Genomic DNA, 25,771 nt, shown 5'->3' on the forward strand with positions numbered 1-25,771 from the left:
TACCTCCCAGTATAACCCAGTGTGAGAAACACAGGGCTGTGTGTCATATTCTGTTCGTGCAGGCTTTCCTTCATCCTGTCAGTGTTCTGGGTGTTTGCATGTGTTTTCACTTGCTCTGCATGGAGTTGCTCTGCGCCGCTGTAAATCTTCAGCCTTACGACAACGTTGGTCCTCTGTGTGTTTGTTGCGTTTTGCCTTCACTCCTTTTGTCGTTTTCAGTTTTCAGTGCTTCCAGTGCAAACATGGACGAGTTGACCGACTGACGGACAAGTCATGCTGCACATTCCTTTACCATTGCAGGGTGCTAACAGATTTATTGTAATGATCCGCATTCTTCTGCATGACGCCTTTGTTTTTGTTTTTGTTTTTTTTTATGTTTGCTGAGTCATCAAATTGTCCGGGTGACAAAAAAAGGTTCAAGGAGAGAGTGCTGACAGACGACAAAATTGCAAACCTTAATGTTTCAGTGCTGCTTTGTTTGGCAATACCTGTGGTCGCTTGCAATATCATTACATGTGACGTAATAACGAAACAATCTCCTTGCGGTGCTATTTTCAGCCATCGCCACAATAAAGGTCAACTTATTATGCAGATGGTGTAGGTTTCCTCACATTAGACGAGGATAAAGTCGATTACTTTGCTCCCTTTCATCTGAGATTGTCATGTTTTTTTTTCTTTTCCAAGTTGCATTTGGTTTCATGCAAAGTTGTATGAGCAGGAGATTTGTGCAGCTTTATCTGGGAGAAGGCAGCTCAGTGTCACCTTTCAGCATTTTGTCACGATGCAACCATGAACGTAACCATGTGTATTTTATTGGGTTTGCATGGGATGAACCGACACGATGACGTGCGAATCTGCAATGTAGAGGGAAAAGGTCAATTTTTATATTACAAATGAAATTTGGGGGGAAAAAATCTCAATACCTTGGAGATCCATCTTTTTCCGGCAGTACAGCTGCTCGTCTCACTGTCTTCTAGGTGAGAAGATGCTGTTCTAGTGATGTGAGCCCTCAAACATCTGTCAGTGGTGGACAGATTTAAATCTGACAGAAGTCACGTTTGCGGTCATCAAACTTTTCCTCGCCTCTGTTTTAATATGGATTGTAGAAATCTGGACAAACGTAGGTGCAAGGAGGAGAATCCGGAGCTTTCTAACTTTATCGGTTCCTCTTTGATTCGATTTGTTATGCTCACCGGTGACGGCGAATGCGCCCTGTCTCCTTTTTCTGTTTAGAGTCACGTTTCCGATATCCGCAATAAAAAGACCTGCACTGTTTTCACACCGGATAGAAGAATCGCTGTTTAAGAGAATCCAGAGATAGACTGGATCTTTTTCCACTCTCGCTCATCTTAAGGCAAATATCCGCTCTTTTTGATAAACGGAAAGTGTCCGGCGAGCCCAGTTGTGGCATTTGTCCCTGTCACCGCGGCAGGTAACACTGAACATGCGCCTGCGCTCAGATCCTGTTCGTGTGGAGACGAGCCGCACTCATTAACAGCATGTTGGGGAAAATCCGCTGTGATTCTTGCTCTTGGTTCTGGTCTTGTTTACTTGTTCAGAGTTCTGCCAGCTTCTTTGAGTTTGAGCACATGAGTTGTTTGTCTTCCAGCTGCTTTACAACGAATCAATAGTGAGCTGGCTGAACATGATTTAGAGTCAGTCTTTAGTTGCTGTCTTTTGGCTTAAGGATTTATGGATTTTTCTTTTTGAAGTGTGCTTGTGTGCCTTCCAGCTTTGCGTGTTGTTATTTGTGAGTGCAAATTGGATATGATTGTATATTTGAAAATGAAGCACATGTGTGGAATGTGAGTAACTTTTTTTTTTTTTTTTTAAGGTTGCCATGACAAAAGTGAAGGGACTGCCATGTGTTTGACTTGAACCTTGTCTGGGCAGAGACTTTTTTTTTTTTGGTCAGCGAGAAGAGCAACCCTGCAGCCAGCTTTGTTCTCGCTCTCTCACAAACCTGGACCTCCACTACCCAGCCCTCCCCCCTTTGCCCCCAGACCCAGAAAAGAGGTCCATTGTGCAAGCAGCGAGCAATGCAGCGCAAGCGAAGCCTGCTTCTGGTTAGCACACTGCACTCCATCTGAAACACTCACCTTCCTCCAGGGGTTGCATCTGGACCTGGTTTCCTGTTCAGCCGGTGCCGGGCAGGGGCGGGGTTTGGCCCGGCTGTCTGATTGGGCGAGAGGGAGCCTTTATGGAGCCCAAGGTGGATGGGCTTGCCAAGGCAGAAATCTGTCAATCACTGGCACGCAGATTGAAAACCAGAACGCCGTGCAGGAGAGAAGCTCGCAATGCTTCGGGTTTCCACCAATAACCTGGTGGCGCATTTCGAGTCGGCCAATCTGAGGAGCCCATCCAGAGAACAAAGAGGAGTTCTGTGTGTTGTGCAAAGTTAGGTTTTCCTTGGAGGACATTGTGTCATGAACACAAACTCAAGTTATTCAGAGCAACAGTGTTGTCTAGTAATAGCGAAAGCCTAAATTTAGGTTTCGCTATATCTGGCCGAGTAATGCCGCTGTTATTGTGTAATTGTGTGTAATGGTCACATTAGCACAGGACTACATGGTCAGTGCGTTCTCTAATTGTTGTAATAATAATGTCAGTTTCCTGTTATTATGGCGGGGACCCTGCATGGAAGAAGCACTGCTCCCTGAAATCTGGGTTTAAAAGTATCTGAGTCTGTTGTGGAAGTTGAAGGTCATTTCTTTTAATAACTTACAGAAGACTAACAATAAATATGTTGTGTTGGTTAGGTTAGTATGTCCATGTAAATACCAAGAAGTAAACGTTTCCAGTAAGTTACAGAGAGCAAAATCCTATTAAAAGACAGTGGTCAAATGTAAAGATTTGATCTTTTATTCCATTTGTTATAATTATCAGCCTTATAGAACATGATGTAGCATCATAAAACGCAACCCTACAAAATTACATGTTCTTCTTGACTAAAAGACAAACCCTTCGGTTTACTGGAGTGTTTGATTGTTTGTACTTAACCAAATGCCTCATTTTATGACTGCTTACACTGCATATGGCTGCATGTTAATTGGATCTGGTGTAAACATACGATATTGTGATTAGTTCTCTAAAATAGTTTTTATTTTTTTTGTTTGATTCGGTCCTCAGGACCCACTGTCCTGCATGTTTTAGGTGTTTCCCTGCCTCCGCACACCTGTCCTAAATAAACTGGTGACGAAGAGGCCTCTGCTGATTCAATCATTTGATTCTGGCATGCTGGACCAGTGACACATCTAAAACATGCGGGGCAGCATTGAAAACCACTGCTCTAAAATATCAAAGTTAGCAATCTTATCTCCCCATCCATTCTGATCAGAGCCTGCCTGTGAAACCGACACATTGAGTCAGGCGGGGTTGAGTTCGCTGCTGGGATTACTTTAGTCAGTTCTCTCTCCCAGCTTCCCCTCAGCACAGACTCTCGGTTCTGAAGCAAAGACTTCCATTTCCTGCTCTGGCGCCATGACGTGCAGCTGACAGCAGCTTTTATAGACCTCTTGAAGGGACCCAGTCGCGCTCAATGCTTCCTTAAGCACTTTCAGAAAATGTACACATACCACACTGTACACAGACTGTGCAGTCCGCAGAGTTTGGAAAAGCACAGTACGGTGCTTTTGCAGAAGGTAAGTAAGATGAATGACACAACACCGAACACTGTGAAGCCAGAAAAACGCCACACTGCTTTAACGGCAGAGCTCCGTTCTGTCTTACTCTATGCAGCTAATGTTTGGGACAGAGGCTTGCATTAGTTTTAAAAAAAATAAATAAAACTGCATCTTCCATCAGTGATCAAACAGATCACTTTAAATATGGGAATGGATAGAAGCGTTGCAAAAGACGTTAAGCTCACGACAATAAGAGGTATTTACAATATTTTGAGGAATATTTCGCTAAATTCTCCCCTCCCTCCCATTTGTTGTTTGCATTAGTAAAGGTAGAGCCCAGTCTGTGGAGAATAATTCAGCGCAGCTTAGTTCGGTTTAAGTCATTTTGATTTTAATCTGAAGGTGGTCAACAGCAGTCCAGAGTTCATTATAAAAGCCCTTTACTTTTGCTCATCATTACAGATCATTAGCATGATGGTTGTCCCTTTTCCCCTACTTTTATTTCTGCTGGATGCCTGAATTTCTACCAGATAAATAAAGCGGTGGCTACCCTCTGCCATGGTTTTGTGATCAGGAATCGTCAGTCAGCACAATGGGCAGTCTTTATTAATTAATTCAGCAAAACTTAACTATTTTTTTAAATCTAGGTTCATATCTGGGCCTAAAAATAATAGACATATTTCATCAGACAAAGTTGAGTAGTTTAGACATTTGCATTTTTTTTTTTTGGCAGGATTCATGTAAATAACTTTAGACACATCTCCAGTTCACATTGTGGCAATAAGATGTAATTAACAGTCACAGGTGGATATTGCTTTGTGTGAAGGGCATACAAGTCGTAAAGCTTGGAAATCGTAACAAAATTAATTAAGAGTAAATGCTTAAAGGAACTAGATTTTCTAACAATCAAGAGAGCATACTGTTTGTGTGCAGAGAGGTCCACAAGGTAACACGAGTCCAGTTCTGAAAAGTGTTTTCTAACAAACGACTCCCTCCAGATCTCTCCCTTTTAACTCAGTTTTTCTCCGTTGCCCCACGCTGACAGCGTCTGATGCCCAAGCTGCGTAGCAACAGAGTCCTCTGAAAGGAAAATGCTGATTGCTGACCATGGCACGCTTCTTTGAGAAGCTGAAGGATCAAATAAATGTCCTGTTTGGGATGCGTGGAGGTGGAGACGAGAAGGAACGTGCTCAGCAGCTTCCAGTCAAACAGCCCCTAACATCTTCGGTCTTACTCTCCTCGTGCCGTCCGCCCGCAGAAATGAACGGGGCAACGATCCCAAACGTTGTTTGGCAGTTCAGACGAGTGCAACTTGGAGAGGTATTCGATTTCACAACGCTTAAAAAGAGAAATGTGCGGTGAGATTGTGTTTGAACGGTCCCCGAGGGTGAGTGGTTGGCTGGAGCGTGAGGAGGGAAGTAGGTCTGGTATGATTAAGCATACCTCAGGAACGTCTCTCAGAGACAACGGGCAGGTTGGTTACCTGAGCACGAGGATGGGGCGGAGACAGAAATCAGTCTTTGGGTAGCTTTATTCATAATCATAGATTAGCAACCACTGAGTTCTACATCTTTGGAACGGCCAGGGTGTTCTGGGGCTTTGGCTCCTTCCCTGGACTTTACTGCATCTTTGGCTCGGCGGTGAGTTCCTCTGGGTCAGACATAGCTTTGGCCGCCCCACAACACCAATAACAGCCTGCCATTCTCAGAGCCTGTTTGTCCTGATGAGAGGACCACAAAGCTCTTCACAGAGGAATCCCACGTAAAAAAAAAAAAAAGATGTAGCTACAGGGACATTTGAAGCTTCATCCGACACAAACAGCCCATTCAACTCTCAACAATCGTTTCCTTTCCACTATTGTGAACCTCAACTCCCTTGGTGTCTTGGTGTATCTTCCTCTGAGCTTTATTACTCACTTTTCTCATCACTTGGTCACCCTGTTGCCTGTTTTCCTGTTCCCTGGCCAGTCTCTCATTTGGGTTTCATGTTTTTCATCAGACAGATTAGCTCCGCACCCTTGTTTATTGGTCTATGAGCTCACCCTTGCTGTAAGAGCAGCCAGTGGCCTGTGAAGGATCTTGTGATCTATTGCTTGTTGGACCGGAGCCCCATTCAGCCACAGTGAGCTCCAGACTAGTAAGACCTGCAGAGAGACAGACTCACATAAACAGGCCACTCCACCAAGACGTCGCTCCGAGTCTTGGGTCTGGGACCATTTGTGCACGGGATTTCTGTGAACATTAAACAAAGGGGTGAAACCAAGTGAACCATTAACTCAGCTGTAAAATTAGCAAATGGAACAATGATGTCAGCCAAAATCTGAAGGTTTACATTTTTGGTAAATTAGTTGAAACAAACATAATTAATCTACAGGACTGTTGGGGCATTACTTTAATATATGAACCGATTCCCACCCCAAGTCCAAATACTCCAAACTGCAATGCTAGGGAAATGTGCGATTTTTGGGAAAATTAGGTCAGAGAAATTACTTTTTTTTAAGTTCAAATTATATCAACTGTTTTTTTTTTTTTTTGAGCATGTAATCAGGCAGTCACCAGTGTTGAACATTAAGTTAACCCAAATTTTTCCCACTTTTTTCCATCTTTTTCATCCTCATGGTGTCCCCACAATTGCCTTGAGCTTTAGAAAACGTGGTCACTATATCAGGAAAAGGGCCTGAAGGGCAGTAGGAGTTAAAATTCAAAGATGGCATGGCGTTTTATTTGAGCAAAGTCAAATAAAATGTTGATCATATCTGAAAGAGGAAAATATGTTAACATGGAGATGATTATTGATGTCTAGATATGTATTAAGTCAAGTTTAGTCGTAAAGCACATTTCAGCAGCAAAAAGTTCAAAGTGCTTTACATCATGAAAACATAAAAACATCATAAACTCATCAAAACGGTCACCGGTTATGAGACCAATAACAAACATTAAATACACATCAAATATCATGGTCAATAGTTGTGTTATTATGGGCCAAAAGCACCTCTATACAGGTGGGTTTTCAGTCTTGATTTAAAGGAACTGTTTTAGCTGATTTGCAGTTCTCTGGAAGTTTGTTCCAGATTTGTGGAGCATAGAAGCTGAATGCTGCTTCTCAATGTTTATAGCAACAACGGGTCTTTAATGTATTTTAGTGCTAAGCTGTTCAGTGATTTATAAACCAACAGAAGTATTTTAAAGTCTATTCTCTGAGCTACAGGGAGCCAGTGTAAGGACTTTAGAACTGGGGTGAAATGATCTATCCTCCTGGTTTTAGTGAGAACACGAGCAGCAGCGTTCTGGATCAGCTGCAGTTGCCTGATAAATCTTATTTTTGGCCAGACCTGTGAAGACATTGTTGCAGTAATCAATGCGACTAAAGATAAACGCATGGATGAGTCTCTCTAGATCTTGTTGGTACATCAGTCCTTTAATCCAGGAAATGTTCCTCAATTTGTAGAAGGCCAACTCTGTGACTGTTTTTATGTGTCTTTGAAGGTTCAGATCTGAGTCCATCACTACACCAAGACTTGTTTGTTTAGTTTGGTTTTTTTTTTAAAGGGTTTTCTGGTTGATTAAATAGGCTAACCAGTCATGACTTTCACTTTCTTTGTTTTGGTTAAATTTGGACACAGAAGTTAAACCTAAGTCCAATATTAAAGTTTTTTTATACGCTAAAGACAGTGACTGGATGGCCTGACTTTGTCAAAAAATATGTATTATACATAGTAGCTGAAGTACATGGGTCTAACAAATATTGCATCTAAGCAATATTTTGCTCTTGCAATACAGCACACATTATTGATGCGATATGTCAATGTATGATTTGCTTAATGTGGTTTACTATTGTTTTTTCATAAGTGTCCTAAAACCTTTCATATTAGGGTTAGCATCACTCTAAAGACTTTCTGAAGTTTACACAGGAACTAACTTTATACCATCGTAGTTTGTTCACTCGAGTCTTGTATTTCAGCCAAAATATTTCCTTTTAATGCTGATTGGTGTGACCACCTCCTCTCCCTGTAGGCACTGAAATGATTGTAAATTCTCAGATTGTTCATTGGTATAATACTCACTGCTATTTAAACTAGGGATGCACCAATAAGAAGCTGAAAATTCTCTAAACCTGCTCTGGGGCCCATTTGCCATGGCAGCTCCTTTCTACTCTATAGGTCAGATGGAAACAACTTTAATTTAAACTATGGAAAAGATTTAATCTGAGCTTTGAGAGAGCTCATAAAAAGATCTAATCTGTAATTTCATTGTTCAGACCATTTTGTGTTCAGTTGTTAGATGGGTGTATTCATTGGTTTTATAGAGTGCTGACCTACTGTTTTAAGTTAATAATAATAATTGATAATAACAATGTGTCACTGAGCTCATATACATTGCATTCCATGCATAAATGTGCAGACATAACACATGCTCATAACGCTCACAATGCTGGAGAGGTCTTTTTAAGGAAATAATAGTGTTTTTAGGTTGCCATTGCCTTAGTTGTTCTGAAATAAAGAAACATTCTCCATTCTGTAGAAATCCAAAGAAAGATGGAGAACACAGCTTGTGGGTTTCTAGGGAAGGCAATTAAAGTGCCTAAGGATATAGCTGGCTGTGGAGTGCAGCTCTTTTTACTCCCCAGCAACACCTGCAATAACATGACCTTCATGGAAAAGTTGCTGGCAGAAAACATGTCCTGTTTCCTTCCAAATTAATATTTATTAAAAAAGGGATGGATTTTGAAAACAAGATCTTGTGGATTAATTTGGAGGACATCCTGGCCAAAATGAGCAAAGGTACATTTAGAGAGCATATCAGGGGCATTTGCATGAATAGGATACACAGTCCGTGACTTCCTTTACTGACGGAGGTTTTGATCAGGATATCGTTAGTTTTGCTGTGCCCAAACGTTTACTATGCTTACACCACTTGTATCTGTGTGTACTTCCCGTGTCCCAGGCTCTCGGAGACGCCGATTTCCCCGCCGTGCTAAGGCAGCTGCTGCCCTTAATGAAGCCCCGTGGAGGCAAGGACAGCTCATCGTCGGGGTCGAGGCTCAGGGAGGACGAGTGCGGGCCAGAAGAGCTGATCCTCCTCTTGATCTATCTGTACTCCCTGGCCGAGGAGGCGCAGCACACAGATGCTGCGGAGGAGGAGCTGGAGAAGCTGGAGCGGGAGCTGATAGGAGCGCTCACGCTGGTCATCACGCAGGAGACAGAACTCGGCCCGATGCTCCAAAACCTCACCGGTGAGAAAAAGGCGCTCTTGCTGTCACAGTCTGCCACACCAGCTTTAGCAAGGCGTTGTAGGCTGAGCGTGTGCTCCTTCTATCTCCGCCTGGTTGTTCTCCCCAGCTCCCTGTGTCACACGTGCTGGGGCAAAAACACACCCTTATACGAACTACACAAAGAGTCAGTCGTTGAAACATACTGTAGATAGCTTACTCTGGGACACACAACCCTTTTCTGCCATCAAGACGTCTCCTTCACGTTATTGTAGTTAGGTTGTAATACACAAGTTACTGTATAGAGCAGGGGTGTCAAACTCATTTTGGTTGAGGGGCCGCATTCAGCTTAATCTGATCTCAAGAGGGCCACACGAGTAAACTCATTGCAAGATTAAATAGAACTAATAAATGTGGACTTGTTGTTGATTTCTATATTAAGTTAATTTCACTTTTACACAATATATTATGAATAACCTCAGCGTTTTTAAGAAAAGTATGTGCAATTTCAACAATACTTTTACTCAGTTAAACATTAACTTGTGCATTATGCATAAGAACTGATCACAGTGATTATACAATGTTGAAAAAAAAAAAATAAATAAATAATTTTTTTTTTATAATGATAATGCATTTAGCCACAGGGCCGGACTAAATTGTTCGGCGGGCCGGATCCGGCCCGCGGGCCGTATGTTTGACACCCCTGGTATAGAGTGTTGTGTGGCTTATTAGTACAGCTCATGTACATGCCAACCAGGTCAGGTCGCCTTGCAAATGTGTTCAGTTACAAAGACAATCTTTGTTTTATTTGGATTATGGCTGCATCTCTGTTTGCACAGCTCGTCGTTTCAGGTGGACGGCCGTGTCTTTGTAGGTTCACAAAGTGCCGTATTCCTCCCTTTCTCATACGACGGATTAGCCCGCGCTTGAACCCCAGACGGTCGTGGTAGATGGCCGTTCACAACGGGCCTGGTTCTGCTGGAGATCTCTTCCTGTTAAAGGGGAGTTTTCCTTTCAACTGTGGCAACTTGCATGATTAGCATGAGGGATTGCTGCACAGTCAGTGGCACAAAGCAAGCTGCTGCATATGTGCCGCCTCAGGTTGGATCTGCTAAGGCTGGTTTGTGAAGTCCGACCTCTGTTTTCTTGAGCAGTGAGCGACTATTCAGAGTCCTGCTGTTATCGTTCAGCTCTACTCCAGTTTGGGTCCTCTCTGAGCCGTTTTGGAGCCAAGTTGACATCACAGTAGTGATCGTTTTTCTCTGCTATGCCGAAACAGTGAGTTTCTTGGGACATGTTAAAAAAACAAAACAACAACAAAAAAAATGTAATTCTTTTGAGGTGCTATTTTTTAATCAACAAGTAGGCTTCAAAATAAACTGTGGAGAAGTCAGAGGTGGGTTTAGACTGCTGGGGGAAGCTGGAAAATGTCCTGGTACGCTGAGGGGTAAAATTTAAAAGTGCCAGTGCTGCATATTGGTACTTAGAGCACTGGTTAAAGGGGGCCGTATGAAAATGCAAACCGCAGTTTTCAGACATTTATGTGTTCAGAACTGTCAAAATCACGTGTAGGTTTTCCTTCCCATAATAATTATTCATCACTTTGTGTTGGCCTGCCATCTACAGTTCATATGAAAAACGTTGAACTCTGCGGTTGTTCCAAGACAAAACGGCAACGACCTCAGTGGGCTCTGTACTTGTTGAGCTGAGCTGCTGTAGAGCGGATCAAGGTCTGCCCCTAAGATAAATGCTCCATCTACCTCAGCACCACAGCCTGCGTACCTCCCTCAGAGTAATAGCATCTTTAACCTTGAGCCTCTAGCGTATGCTCTCCTCCCCCAGCCGTATAGTTCACAATTAGTCCTCACCATACATTAGCACACGCCCTGAAATAAAACACCCACATTCCATCCTATATCACATTTGGGGTCAGGCTGTGTATAGAGCTTTGTAAACCGTGGCAACACACTAATAAAGACTGCCGACCTCTCTATTCCACTTTTCTCTCCTCCACTCAGTCTCTCCCCTCTTCCTGCTCTACTTGGCGGAGTGCATTTGGTAATCGAGGGGGCCTCCTGGCCAGTTCAGACTGAGAGATGTGGCTCACGTATAAAAAGAAAAAAAAGCTCACTTTGTTATAAACACTTTGTTGGAAGCAAGGCTGCCTCGCTGTTCCAGGTGTGTTTAAGACCGAATAAAGAAAGCATGTCAGGGAAACCTGGCAGTTCAAGTACTTTTTAATCTGTGTGTGTGTGTGTGTGTGTGCGCTGGCGTGTGTGTGCGCACGGTTTTATAACAGCCGACGAAGCGGTTGACTCGAGTAACATGAGGCGGAGGTCGTCAGTCTCAGCATCCAGAGCAAAACATTGATTGTGACATTCTCCTCAATTAAAGAAGTCAAATAAGAAACAGACGCCGAGCGAAGGTTGGTCACCATGAGAACGGCGCGCTCTCTCTCGGAAATTCTTCCTTGTTTTTCCCTTTGGCTGCCGTGAGCGGCTCAAGTTTAATGCACTGTGCATGAACTGCGTTTGTGTGTATCTGCAAACAGGGAGCAGACTCACCAGAAAAAATATACACAGAGGACAAAATGCCAGAAGAGAAATGGGAGCTTGAGAATTTAGGAAAGTAAGCATAGCAGTTTAGGGCGACCCACCCCGAGCCTGCTAGCGATTTGCTTCTTATAACTTTAGTGAACGGCATCGATAGGAAATGGGTGTTCTTCAGACTTCTATGCACTGTAGTTCTGTTTGCTTAAAGATCTGGTTAAGGGTTTTCTGGTTTCTATATTTCAAAATAATTATGCTCAATGTTCAAGGTTCTGTAATTCACACCAAGGTGTGGACTTTTTGATTTTCTTTACTATAAGGAAAATTCTCACAGTAAGTTGGTTCTGAAACGTCCAAGCTTTATTCAAAGCTCAAGCATAGAAACACAATTAAACACATTAGATTTAACATTGAAGTTAAATACATCAGACTGCAAAATTATTGCAAATATCCAAAACACTTGTGGTTGTAATAATTGTCGTATTGTCAGAACAAAAGAGACACTTCTTTTTCTTTTTTAAAGTGCTTCCTTGACTTTGATTGCATCTTGTTTTTATTAAGTGAAAAAACATAGTACAGTTTCTCTGTTGGGGTTGTGTGCCCGACCACCTCCGCCTAACCCTACGCCCTCCTACAGACATTTTTATAGTGCACTTTACCCAAATTGTGCAATAAATGCAGATCTTCTTTACAGAACTTATCTAGGTTGTGTAAATTAATGTCTCCTGTTAAGTACTGTCCATTAGCGTATTCTACAACCATAATGTTTGTGCAGCAATGAAACTTTAAACACAGTTATGCCAAATTTGTTTATAGAAATAATTTGCAAAGCAATCAGTTTATGAATCACTGGAAGGAAAAGGCTATTCTAGACGCCCCCTGTGATATCTGACCAGTTTTTTTTTTCTGTCAAAATGACCAAGTTTTCAGCAGACGGTATTTATTTTACACAATCTGCAAGAAGCAAAAAGTGCTGAAAAACCTGTTTTAAGACAAGAATATGCCCCTTTTTAAGCATAGAAACAGCAAACCACCACCAAATACCATGCTTATACATAGCCTCTGTCACCACTGTCCACTACTTAACTGCTCTGCATTAAAGGTTTGAACTATCATTTTCTCCATCAGACAGCTTTGCAAAACATTACACCACACTCCTTTTCTGGAATGCAAAATACTTATTAACCATCTCGTTGAGGCCAGTAGTTTTTTTTTTTTTTTATTTGGATGAATACATGCTCCATAGAGAGTTTTTCTTTGCAGATAATTGATAAATGTCCTTGTGTGGCATCCAATTGTTTCCTTGGGAATATGGTGTTAAAATTTGAGAACAAATCCAGGTTAATAAGTTGAAAATAATTAAAGGGTCTTCTCAAAGCGGGGACTTGATGGCTCTGTCAGTACTTTGCTGCACTGAGCTGCTATAGAGGCACACTCAGTGTTGGAGCACCTGTGTCTGCATCTAAATGTGGTTCCTCTGTGGGCAGCAGCTCCTTCAGCTCATTTATGGTTAAATTCTCTAAGGCTTGTTGTGGTTCGGAGAATCCGTGGCTCGTTTTTGGAGGAAGGTTGTAGAGAATCTCCGCCTGGACAAAGGCACAGTGAAAAAACAAAAGGAAAAGTTTTCTCCTCAACCCATGTGTACAAACCATGGGTTTTATTGGATTGACACGATGTCCCTAGTGGGATCTTTATAGATTTTCCAAAGCAGATCCTCAGATTTTTTTTTATGTTCAAACACTGTTTATCGTGCGTTTCTCAAAGTTCCGCCGCATCTGAGCCTGATGCTTGAATCCTGCCGCGCTTTATCTCCAGGACAGCAGCTCGTGGAGATAGCTGCTCTTCGTGGTTGCCATTTCCATTAAATTTTTCTGATTTTGGAATTCCAAAAGCAGAAAGATATAAAAAAATTGTTCTGACAGGTGTAAGTAATGTTGAGGTTTAAACTGGTTGGCATAATGGTGCACAAAATGAGGAAAGGGCCTCCCTCAGCCTAGACCGCAAATCAGAGGATGCGCCACTCATCAGATGTTGGGGCATGTTTTTAATTTTTTTGTTTCAGTGGCTGGAGTTTTTCATTCAGCAGCTTTTCAAATCCCTGTGTAGACCTGTCGTCTAGTGGAAAAAAGCCCAGGTATCTCTTCACTGCAGTGCATTCAGTGACGTAACTGAGCACAATCACACACTGGCTCTCACATCCCTCACCTGTAGTTCCATGAGCTCGCTCAGCAACAAATGGTGCTTCAAATATCGCATCGCCATTTTTTTTATTAAAAGGTCTCTTAAATGCAACCAAGCAGCTCGTTTTGGCTGCTCTTAGAGGCGTACTTTGACCCCCATGTGATTGACAGGTGATGTGCCAGCCGATTCAGTTGTTAACCAGATCCTGTCCTAAGTTGTGTGATTGTTGATGGACCAACCTGCAGACAAGAGCTTGGGAGCAGCATGATGCTGTGAAAAAAGGGTTTATTATCAATGAAACAGCAAAACCTACAAAGATCAGGAATAAAACAAGGAGTGATCAGAACAAAGGTAGCATAACGGAGGACCTGACAAGGAGTGAGAGGAAAATGGCAGAATAAATAGTAGCAGAGACAGAGGTGAATGTAATGCAGGTATTCTAGCCAAACAGAGTTTGGTTTAAAATGTTTTATTATTTAAGGTAGGTGGTGGCAGAGGAAAGACTAGACGATGCAGGCAGAGGTAGACTTGACCAGAAGGTGCAGTCAGCAGCTGACTAGAACAGGTATTCAGTCAGAGGATGACTTGGAGAGATGAGTCTGACCGAGATGTAATTAGTGGCAGCAGCCGGTGGACCTGATTAAGTGCTGAGTGGTGGCTGGGAAGGGTGGAGCATGTGAAGAAAATAATCTGTCCAAAAAAATTATGACAGAACCCTTGGATCTGATAAAATATTTTAAATTTGTGTTTATTTGGTATGTTGATATTTTACTTCGTGAACACCAGGGATGGCTTAATCCTCCTTAAATCAGCTGTCCCAAATGATCATATTTTTATCTAAATACAGCCATAAAATCTTATCTTGTTTTGGGAAAGTTGTCTTGGTGCAAAGAGATGTTTTTTGATTTATAGAGATTTTTATTTTAGGAGTAGATATTTTTTTGAGAGCATTTTGAGAAACAGACAATATCTCAATATCTAATTGCAACATGAACGCATATATCTACCCCCATATTTATATTTCCAGTTTATTTTAAAAAAAAAACAATGTCTCATCAGTGTGGAAGTGCTTTCTGTAAGAAACTGATAATGCTCATCTGTCAAGGAAAATAGCCCTCTGTAGTTTAAAAAAACAAGTTCCAGCTAGGTCTTTATTTGTAGCCAGCAACAAACTCCCTGACAGGATCAGGCTCTTTAGCTTCCTATATATTTTTTATGTTATTATTCATATATTATTAACATTATTCCTAACAGCGCTGCAGTTCATTTTTGTGCAGGTCAAGCTGTTCTGTAATAGTTACCCGAGATGTCAAGCCAAATATTTAGCAATAGTAATTTAGTCGCCCACTCTGGGGTCTCAGGTCCCTCAGGCAAGGAATATCCTGTGTGTGATATTTTACAATAAACTTCAGGAAATCTCTAACACAAACTATATGTTACTATACATTTTTGACCTCTGATACCTAAACATGTTCTATCCAAGCCCAAAAATGAAACCAAAGCTTTATCTCACCCTCTCTAAAACAAGCGTTTAACTTAAGAGAAGTGGCAGAAAGTTTTTTGTAACCTCAAAGGTGAAAATGTTCATGATAGACGGACACAAAGTAGTTCATAATGGTGAAGTCAAAGGAAAATTATTATACTTTTTTTTTTGTAAATTAACAACTACAGTGTGTCACACACTTACAATCAGCCCCTCTGAGCCAGTAGCTTGTAGAGTTATTGGTTTTAAACCCCTTTGCTGTCTCCGACTAAGATGATCATCCCCACAGCATGATGCTGCTACCACCATGCTTCACCGGAGGGACGGTATCATGCAGGCTGATGTCCAGAGTCAATTTTGTATGTGGGCGGAAAGGTTCAGCAATGCTCACATTTTAAAGAAGACAAAAGAACTATTTGTTTCATTTGTGCCTTTAATATCTAAATTTTGACACAGCTTTCCTTTTAGGCAGTGCTTCTATGCTTATGCTTTGTTATTTTCATTTGGCTTTTACTTTGATGGACCGTAAAGCTGTGTGGATTGCCTTTTGTGTATGAATGAATGGTGCTGTATAAATAAACTCTTTCCTTTGCTATTCTTTAACATGTTTTCTGAAAAATAACAAAACAATTGCTCAGACCACTTGTTTTGTGCAGGATTTTTAGGGCCAATATAAGGACTCCAGTTAAAGTTTTAAAGGGTTGCATTTTCTTACATGTTCATTTTCACACCAAAACCAACAGGGGAAACCCAACCTACATGAAAAATGTTTAAACATACTTTCTAGGTTTACAACCCGGGGCCACATGTTTATCACTGAGTGTGTGAATCTTGCTGTTGTGTCTTTGTATTGTTGTCTTAGCGTATGGATTTGATTAAAGGACTCAACAGTATTTATCCAAGAAAATGGTCCTGCTTATTGCAGACTGGGAAATGATCTCTTAAACCAAACGCTCCACAGCCAACACCACATGTGGGAAGAGCCCGATTGGTTGTGGGCAATGCCGCAGAGCCGGAGCAAACGATGGATTGGATAGAAAACCCAGACTCTCCTGAAAGCTCGGCTCCGATTGGGCCCTGCCAGACTCTTTATAATGTACAACGCTGCGGTGCGTGTGATGTGTGTAGGTTGTAAATAGCTCCAAGCAGTTACTTTTAATTCCTCGTTCAGTTGTGGGAAAAAACTACATTTATGCTGGTTGGAAGGGGGGGGGGGTCTTCAGGCTGCTTTATAGATGTGCTTCCTGTCAGGCCTGCTAAATCTTTGGTAGGGAATCCATCACCAGCCCTGCTTTTGAAATGTTTTGTTTCCTCTCTGATTTTTTGGGGCAAAGGAGGCCAGGATGGAAAGGCTCAGCCAAACGTTACTAGTTCCCCACCCTTGGACATCTCTCCGGTCAGGAAACAGGATCATAGTTTGTGTGCTGTTGTGAGTGAGCGAGTGTAGCGCACAAGGCGTGAGACGGAAGTCTTAAACCCCAGTTGGTGCTGATGCTAGTGTTTAAGTCAGCAGGCTTACACAAGAAAATGACTTGTAGTAGGGGAAAAAAATAGAGTTTTAACGGGAATTGTGATGGTTTTTCATCATGTTCTTCTCTTTCTGCGTCAGCCACTCCTTGGGTTTGTGATTCATCCTGTCAGTGGTGTGCACATGGGGTGAGGAAGGGGAGGGGAGCAAACCTCCCCCCAAATGCGAATGTTTGGGTTGGCACAACAACATGAGCCAGTCAGAGGACTTGAAAGGGATCGCACATAACTCTTGCCACCAACTGTCTGTCTGCCTACTTTCTAAACTTTTCTTCTCTTTGTTTTTTATGCGTCTGTGTCTCTTTCCCCCTCTATTTCTCCTCCCTCTCCTCACTCTGAGGCCCCCGAAGCATAACGCCTGCAGCCAGGGAAGTAGAGCATAATTTCACCTAATGATTTTGCTTTATTAAACATATTTCCCCTGTTGCACTTGTTTATGGAATTAGCTGCAATTATTTTTAATTGGTTGTCTTTCCTTTTACTTCCTCCCCTGTTTAACAAACACACAAGGGCAAGACACATACACACTCGTTCAGATGCTACCAGAGAACAGCCAACCCAGGGGTGACCGAGGCTGCCGGTGGCATTGGCTCCCCACCCAGTTCACTTCATCAGATGGGCTGATGATGGTGTTCAGGCTTTAATTAACAGCGTCTCATCAGCCTCTTGCTGCAGAGCCAGGGAGGCCTGGTTAACAGGCAGGCCACACACAGTTGGTGGCTGGTTTCATCTTATAGCTGATCACTGTAAAGGAACAAATTCATATCTGTCATCAGCCGCTGTTTGTCTCGTTCGCAGATTGTAACGCTTAGAATTTATCTCCTCCAGCTTCTTAAAATTAATGTAATGGGTAAATCCTTTCCAGGGATCTATGCAAAAAAGTTTTTATAATTCTCTGGTTTAAGAATTTGTTTATAATCGACTTGGGATTCTATTGATAATGAAGCTTAAATCAGCGAGAGCTGAGACGCAATAGAATCTGTAATTATGTTTGATATTAACATAACATCTACTCACTGCTGATTAAACAAGCTTAAACAATTAGGACTGAGCCAAGAACAATTCTAAATCAAACTAATTTACCATTAGAGAAATAATTAACAACTAGTAAACAGTCAAAGCAACTAATTAAAAAGCTAAAGATTACTAGGACCAAATACATTTTTCAGAAGCCAGAAGGAAAGAATTTGATGACCTTCTGAATACTAATACCAAACTCTGATCTCAGCTGGAAAGGTTGGGAAGTACCACATTTAAGGTTAATCACCCTTACTAACACCAGCCAGCAACCACAGATGGACATATGGAGCACCTTACTTGAGGTTTGAATGGGTGCTGTTTTAAAGCAGAAATGAAATTAAATCTGCAAATGGTGGACATCACTGGAATATAATTTGGTGAAGCACTTCCACGACACATTCAAGGAGCAGATTTCCCCAACTTTAGGCTTTAATATAACTTGTTAGAATTTTTGTCAATAGCTGCCAACGTTTGCTTATTTTAGCCTTCTGTTGTAGCGCCTGATGTATTGTGAGCCAAGGCCAAATTACCGATACGAATTGTTAGAATTCTTATATTTCATATTCTTTAAGCCACATTTTATTGTTTATCCATGGAGAGATCAAACTGTTGTAGAACCATGCGTCGTATGAGGATGTGGAGATCAGGATTATTTGCCCCTAATGCTAATCCAAACCATTTAAGATTAAGTATACAGAGTCCCAATCAAATACTTAAGAAGAGTACCGTAATTTTCAGACCATAAACCATACAGCGCACTGGATTATAAGGTGCACTAAATATTGTGTAATATCACTCCGTGATCCGTCTCTGTTGGGAGGACAGAGTACTTGGATTACACTGCCCTGTTTCTAACATAAGGCCAAAAAAAACGTAACTTTTATATTGAATTAACTTCCTAGATTTTTTGTTGCTAGGGCGTACTCCGGGCACAGGCTGCCTAAAGTCTCCCACGTACTCGGGCGTACTGTACGCATACTGTGAGCTTGGGAGACTCCACGCTGACTCTCTGCGGACAGTTTACCCTTCATAGTGGAGCGTACTATTGCCTACATTTCTTATGGCAAATTCCTATAATTCCCACACTTTCTGCCAGAGAATCGGCAGAACGGATGGTGAAATGTGTGATTAGCTAGCTGAGCACCTAGAGCCGTTTCTTTTCCAGCAGGCTCCCACCACACATCTGTCAGTGAGAACAGAGAGGGACTGATGCTGATGTCCTTGCGACCGCCTGCTTGGAGCAGCTCAGTGTATCAAACTTGGTGTCACATATAAAACAGTTCGATGCAAAGACTTCTTGCCGCCGAGAAGTCGTAAGAATTGAGCCCTTTCTGCACGTACCTGTACACACAGAGTCCGTGCAGAGTCCGCCTTGAGTACACCTGGAGTACACGCGTATCTCTGCGGAGTGAAGTACGCCCGAGAATCTGGGGGTCTTCACATGAATGCACTTCTAGTTTCGACATTATAATCAGGCGGTCTTATAGACAGCTCAGGGGTCCAATCAGGTAGTGACCGTAATGCTCCAAATGCCCTTTTGAGCGGAGCGGCATTGTTGCTAACCAAAGTCGTACTTACACATTTTAACATTTTTGAGCACATTGTACCACATAAAATTGGTCAGTAAGCACAACGGTAATCATATATAAGGCACACTGGATTATAAGTCGCACCATCAATATTTGATAAAATTTAAGGATTTTAACAGCGCCTTATAGTCTGAAACATACGGTAAATAAATTCAGTGTTTATTCTTGAAAACTCAATGTCTTTTAAAGTGTAGTAAAGCAACACTAGATGTCATCGGATATTATCCTTACTCAATACTGCAGTTCTCTTGTTGGAATATTTCTTTTTTTTTTTGACAGCCTTACACATTTTTTGCCAACTGGAGTTCCTGCAGGACAGCCTGAAGGTGCTTCTCCGATATGAATAAACTCAAAAAGAAGTCCTGACAACACATTCAGGGCTGTCATTTGTTTCTAAATCAACACACACAGCTACAGTACACCCACATCTCACTCCTGCTCACAGTGTTTTCCTGTGGAGCGGTTTTGTCAAGTGCTGGGTTGAAGTTAGCATGTTTAAGGGGAGTGTTGGCCCAGTGGTTAGAGCAGTGTGCTGGCGTGGCTACAAATTCCCCGGTTTGAATCCCACACACTGCCGCTTTGGGTCCCTGAGCAACACCTTTAGCCCTAGAGTGCTTCCCTGAGGCCGTACAGTGACAGCCCACAGCTCCCTATGGTACGGGTTAAATGCAGAGGACATATTTCATTTGAATGTATGTTGCATTAACTAATAAAGATTATTATTAATATTCTAAAAATTTTAGTACTATTAATAATCTCTGGTTTGATGACTCTGCTCTTAATGTATTTTAATGCAGTGCTGGTTAAACCTCTAGACTTAAAGAAAAAATTCTTCTACTGGTTCATATATTTTGCTCTCCTTTGAACATCAACAAATTTCTTAGTGTTTCAGCTGCTTTCTCTGCAGCTTCCCCCCCATACTGAACTTACTGGGCACAGTGCAACAGCAAGTCGCATAACAGGAACAGGATGCAGCTGCCAATAAAGTCCCGCTTTTAATCAATGTAAAGTGAGAAAACACTGAGATTGTAAGGGAAACTTGGTTTTATGTGTTTGACTTGTATAACAGTTTTGTAAGGTGCTCAATCTCACCCTACTTCACACCTACTTGCTAAATCGGCTGTGACTCTTTACTTAGAGGTTTAAAGACATTGCAGCAGTGGGTCTACTTTAACCCCTCACTCTGCTTTGGTCATTTCGCACATCAGGCTGAAGTATCTCAGGACTGATTAGATAAGAGTAAAATGCATGTCCAATCAGCATTAGCCTTAGTTTGTTGGGATTTTTGCAGAGCGGACCCGCTGTGTATTTACACTTCTGTCTTCTTCTGTGAAGTGGTTTTATCAGCCAGCATCAAATTCCTCTGCTCCTCATTTATGACAGGAAATGCACTCTGTAAAATGCTCATGAGCACTTCTTCTAGCTCTGCCAGGATTTGGACTGAAATGGACACCCATTATGGTCTCACACAGCGTCCCATATACATACTCTGGCTTTAACAAATCATTGGCAGAAGTACATTCCAGAGGCACATGCAGCCCGGCTCCAGGGGGACCCTGACAGAGGCAGCGGCCCCTGGCCTTTGCACACGCGTCAGTGCACGCTGGGGTTAACCGGTGACCCCTGGATGGAGGGTCAGGAAAGGCGTCTGGCGAGGCTACTCTTCCCTCTTGTCTTCCACATCTTCGTCCTCTGGGAAAGACACCCCTCTTCATCTGCGTTCATGAATTCTTGCTTTAAAGTTGGATTCAGGATTGAAAGCGTGTCTTTTGGGTTGCCGCTATGTTTTTTGTTTTCTGCGTTTTGACAGTGTTAAGATCGTACACTTCATAAATGTATCTGTACGCATTCCTGTTCTGAGTTAATGGTACCCTAAAGTATAACGTAGATGCATCTGGCCCAGGTCTGTTCTGTCGGGGTATTTGGAGAATAACAAAAGGGCAAAGTCTGACCACAGAAAGTTGTCTGGACAGAAAAGCACAGTTCGCTGAGTTTGTCCGTGTGCGAGTCTGTTTTTCAGCAGACCCACTTGGTTTTACGGTATATCTGCGTTTTATCTCTTAGTGCGGAAGAACTTGTTTACGTTTGAGATTCCATTCAGCTGTGAAAGATGACCTGTCCTAATGTACCCGCTTTCCTCCCCAAACTGTCCCCATTCTCCCTCTGCACACCCCTCCCACACTCACCCCATCCAACTTGCTTCACCAGTATGTTTCTCTTAATTCAGAGGAACCCTCTAACTTTTGTTTTTTGCCTTCATGTTCAGCTCAAACCTTTATCCTACTAACTGAGAGGAGAACCGTAAGTAATGAGCTGGATTTTACGTTTCCTCACTTAGATTTAGAGGGAAAAACGGCAATTTAGCATCACTCAACGGCGAGAACAGGCTGACGCTCTCTGTAATCACATCGTGTACTAGTTGTGGGACTTTGTCGAGGTCCTGAAAGTGAAATGTGTTCATCCAGTTCTCTCCTGGGTGGAGAGCTCCTCCGTGGCCTCGGCACCAGATGGAAGCACTCCTGGCGTTCTGAGCTGGCCCGGTCATTTCCTGCTAGAGGTCTGGTGTTAATCAAGGCCTGAGCCAGCAGAAACGCCCCCAACTCCCCCATCTCAACCTCCTCCTTTTTTTTTTATGACTTGTCTCCTTTACCCCCTTCCCCTCCCCCCTTCAATTTAGATGGCAAAGAAATACATTTTTCCTCTCGCCTCCCTTTTTTCCCCTTAAGTTTACGCTCCTTTGTCTTCCACACTGTGCCCTGGCTTTGTTTAGCAAACGACAGATCCCGCTGTCGCTGGTTGTAAATTGAGGTCCGTGTTATCAGAGTCCCTTCTGAGAACTGCAGGTCCAGCCAGTAGATAGGGAGAGATAGCAAGGAATGAGTAAAAAGGAGTCTTTCTTTACTTCCAGGCTGGGGAGCCTGGTCACTTTTGGGTCTTGTTTGGGTCTTAAGGAATATGATAGACTGAGTAACAGATCGGCCAATCCTCATGCAGACCCTAAAGCCTGGTCAGCGTGCCTCATCTCCCGTTCACAATGGTGACACAGTGCTTAGGCTTTCCTGTTATACATGCCAAGAGGCTCTGGACTCATGAGCAGGAACACACGTGTTTAAACCTTAAACTGGACTCGGATGGAGAAAAGGATTTAATTGTATTTTATTTACCTTGTAAGAAGTTTAATTAATCAGCCCAGCAAAACAGGGTAGTGAAAGCCATTATTTCAGCATCATTCCAGAGGGGTACGTGTCAGAAGTGACGCTGATGTTAAAAGTTAAAGCATCCATGTATCAAGCATACATACAGATCATCTGGCTTTTAAGACCTTTTCTTTATGTAAAAGAAAAGGTAGGTCATACCTAAAAAGAAGATAGACTGTGCCTATCTCCAGCAGTCATTGAGGAAGAGGCAGGTACACCCCTGGACAGGCTGCCAGTCTATAAGATGGAGAAAATGAACACAAGTTGATTTTTTTTTTATAGTCTAGTATCCGGTTTTTGCTGAAGAATCTCTAGCTGAACAGCTAATCTGTACTGTTGTTATTTTCATTACGAGCCTGGACACTAATTGAAACTGATTCCAAGGCTTTGGGATTTTAAAATATCAGGCCATGGTTATAAACCCGTCAGTTTTTTTCAAATCTGTATTTCTGGCTGGTGCATCTCAAATGAGGTCAATATCTAGTAATGCTGTAACTTGTCCAAAACTTGGGTTAGCAAGAAAATGAAGCAATCAAAGATGGGTTTTTCATGACTACAAAGCAGTTCAGCGAGACGTTTCTCTTCAGAAAGCGGATTCCAAAATGAACAAAGGGGTTTATTCAGATGTAAAAGATAAGTAAAACTGTTGAGCATTTTTCTTGTATTTGTTCAGCTTTTGAAAAAAAAAAGTGCGCCTGATGAAATAGATCCTTGCAGTCTGATAAAACACAGGCTCGCTATCATTTAAATCCTGGTGTAGAGCCTCTTTCTCCGTCACATCTCCTGTCCCCCTCCATCTTTTTCATCTTATCTTCTCCCAGAGCAGTCTGAGTCTCCATCCTTTTCACCCACTTTTTTCTCTCACACACACTCCAGACTGTTTCTTTGTTGCCGTAATCTCGGCGGCGTCTGCTCTGCGTCAGGAGGCTCGGTGCTGTCGCATCCGACTCAGCCGCCCTCGCTCCAGGTAAACGCCTCTCACTCTCTCTCTCTCTCTCTCTGAAGGCCAGGGACGAAGGGATGAATGGGCCGGTCGTTTGGGATGTTTCCTCCTCCGGCTCTAGCATGACATGAAAGGTTCGAGCAGAGAGCGCAGTCCCCGTCGTTATCACCGGCACATCCAAACGGCGTGGGCGTACAGACGGCGATAATGAGGAGTCTGCAGGGAGGACTGCTGCACTGTAAACTTAACCCCCTCCAGAAAATAAACACACAGATTCGCCTCCTTTATAACTGCTCGCTGTGCTGTAAAGTCAACCTTTACAATTGTATACTCCCCCAGCTCCTCCTGCCGTATGTCAACATACAACCTGCAGTCTGAGGACTCAATACGGTCATTTCTGTCTTTCCTTGTCTCTACCGTAGCTCCAGCCAGTCTCTAGAAAATCTGCCCTTTAGTGAGAGTGTTATTTCCAGGATGGGTTGTATGGTTTTAATTTTCTCCTATTCCTGTTGTTTTTTTTCTCCCCTCTTCCACACTCCCCTCCCCCTCTGAGGACTTTCTCCTCATATGCTGCATATCTCATGGTTGTACACAACCTCTCCCCTCTAATGAAGCACTTATGGCAGAGTGTTGACAAAGTAACATTAGAGGTGTGATGTCTGCCATATTAAGCCTAAACTTAATATTATTCAGCATCCATGCAGCTGATGATCATACTTATAAACTTAGTATTGACACGCCTATATGCTTTTCTGTCTGCTAAGAGGCAAACTTTGTTTTAATATGTTCCGGTGGCCTTGGTTCTTTGGACTTTGGCTGCCGTTTTACACATTTTCTGTAAAATTCGTCTGCCTGACAGTGATGACATGTAACTCAGTGTGCTGGACTTGCATAGCTTCATAAAATATATTTTTGATAACCCCTTGAACTTGAGTACATTCATTCAGCATCAAGTCTTGGAGCAGACTGAAAGAGAAAAAAATTCTCATTTTTTTTTTTGTACAGTCTCTTGCAGAGTGCTGGGTTCTTTTGTGTGTTCTGTTCTGTTCTGCTTATCCCACATCTGTTCCACTGGATCTGTCTGGTGAACCAGTTCTTTGTTAATTTCCCATTTTGGTCTTTATCTAATTTAAGGATGGATGGATGGATGGAAATTTAGATCAATTATATCTAACTGAACTATAAATAATGTTCTAACAACTGATCAACTAATTCCCATGCTGGAAAAGGGGTAGACTACATTTACATGCATTTAATGTTATAGTTAATAACTGTACACACCAATATAACTATATAACATAAACCACCTATTTAAATCAGCAAACCAACACAGATTTATTCACACAATAAACACATTAAAAGAAAATCTGATCTTACTGGTAGAGTCCACCAGATTATAGAATCTCCTTGTGTTTCAAATAGCTGATGATGCCATGCTCTCAGCAAGATCTCCAGGACCTTTGGGACGACTGTGGTGCAAGAGTCAGGGAGGTCGGGTTTCCGGTCCAGTCCCCTGCTCAGACCGCCTCAATCGTTGTGTTCTTGAGCAAGACACTTCACCCACATCGCCTGCTGGTGGCGGTGGTCAGAGGACCTGGTGGCACCGATGTATGGTAGCCTCATCTTTGTCAGCCTTCTCCAGGGCAGCTGTGGCTTCTAACGTAGCTCACCACCATCAGGGTGTGAATGACTGACAGCAGTGTGAAGCGTTTTGAGGTCGTCTGACTTGATAAAGCGCTAAGTCATTTACCATTTTTAACATTTGTAGAGAAAGGAGGCCAACAGCATCTGCTGTACTTGGCCGTGAGTATGAGGTATTAGTGTTTGCTGCTGGTCCCATCACCCCGACAGACACGGCTCCAGGTAGATTCTCAATGCAGTTGATCAAACTCCCAACATTTTTGTTTGTGAAGGTAGGATGGTAGAGGTCTTTTCCTGGCATGTGCTCTAACCAACCAGTCAGCATGTAGATTGTGTCTAATTGTTGTTATGGAGATTTGATGACCCCAAGATACACCTCAGTGCAACAGGTTTCCCAAAGTGAGCTTTTTGTTTTACTTCTTTAACTTTCTGCTCACTGTACATTGTGGTAAGATCATTTTTGGTCCCAGTTGTTTAAAACTTTGTAATTATTGCTCTGACTGCAGATATAAACAAATTAATGCAAGGGGCTCGTTTCCAGGAGCCAATTCTTGACTTATGAAGATCAACAACAACATATTCCCTACTTTAATAGCATGTTCGCTTTTCTTTACAGTTTTGAAGAGTTACAGAAAGGGTTAATACACATTTATTTTATAGGAACCTTCTTTTAAAAAAGACGAGGCTGGGGTTACTTCCATGTTAGAATATAAAGAAATGAGGCATAATCAAGGCTTGGGTGTACCTGTTGTGCTTACGTCAATGTTTCCCTCCGAAAGTGCAACAAAAATCAGTCACATCTATTTAACA

At 42.3% G+C, this 25,771-nt stretch overlaps 1 protein-coding gene across 1 annotated transcript in view; it reads left to right on the forward strand.

The window, feature by feature from the left end:
• scfd2 (sec1 family domain containing 2) overlaps window positions 1-25,771 on the forward strand; it is a 138,835-nt gene that overhangs the window by 59,886 nt on the left and 53,178 nt on the right. The window contains exon 5 of the mRNA XM_012851471.3: window positions 8,567-8,855. Within this exon, the coding sequence (XP_012706925.3) occupies window positions 8,567-8,855 (289 nt within the window). The remainder of the gene's footprint in view (window positions 1-8,566; window positions 8,856-25,771) is intronic.

The sequence above is a fragment of the Fundulus heteroclitus genome, chromosome 9 (assembly GCF_011125445.2).
Source record: "Fundulus heteroclitus isolate FHET01 chromosome 9, MU-UCD_Fhet_4.1, whole genome shotgun sequence".
Classification (NCBI taxonomy): Eukaryota; Metazoa; Chordata; class Actinopteri; order Cyprinodontiformes; family Fundulidae; genus Fundulus; species Fundulus heteroclitus.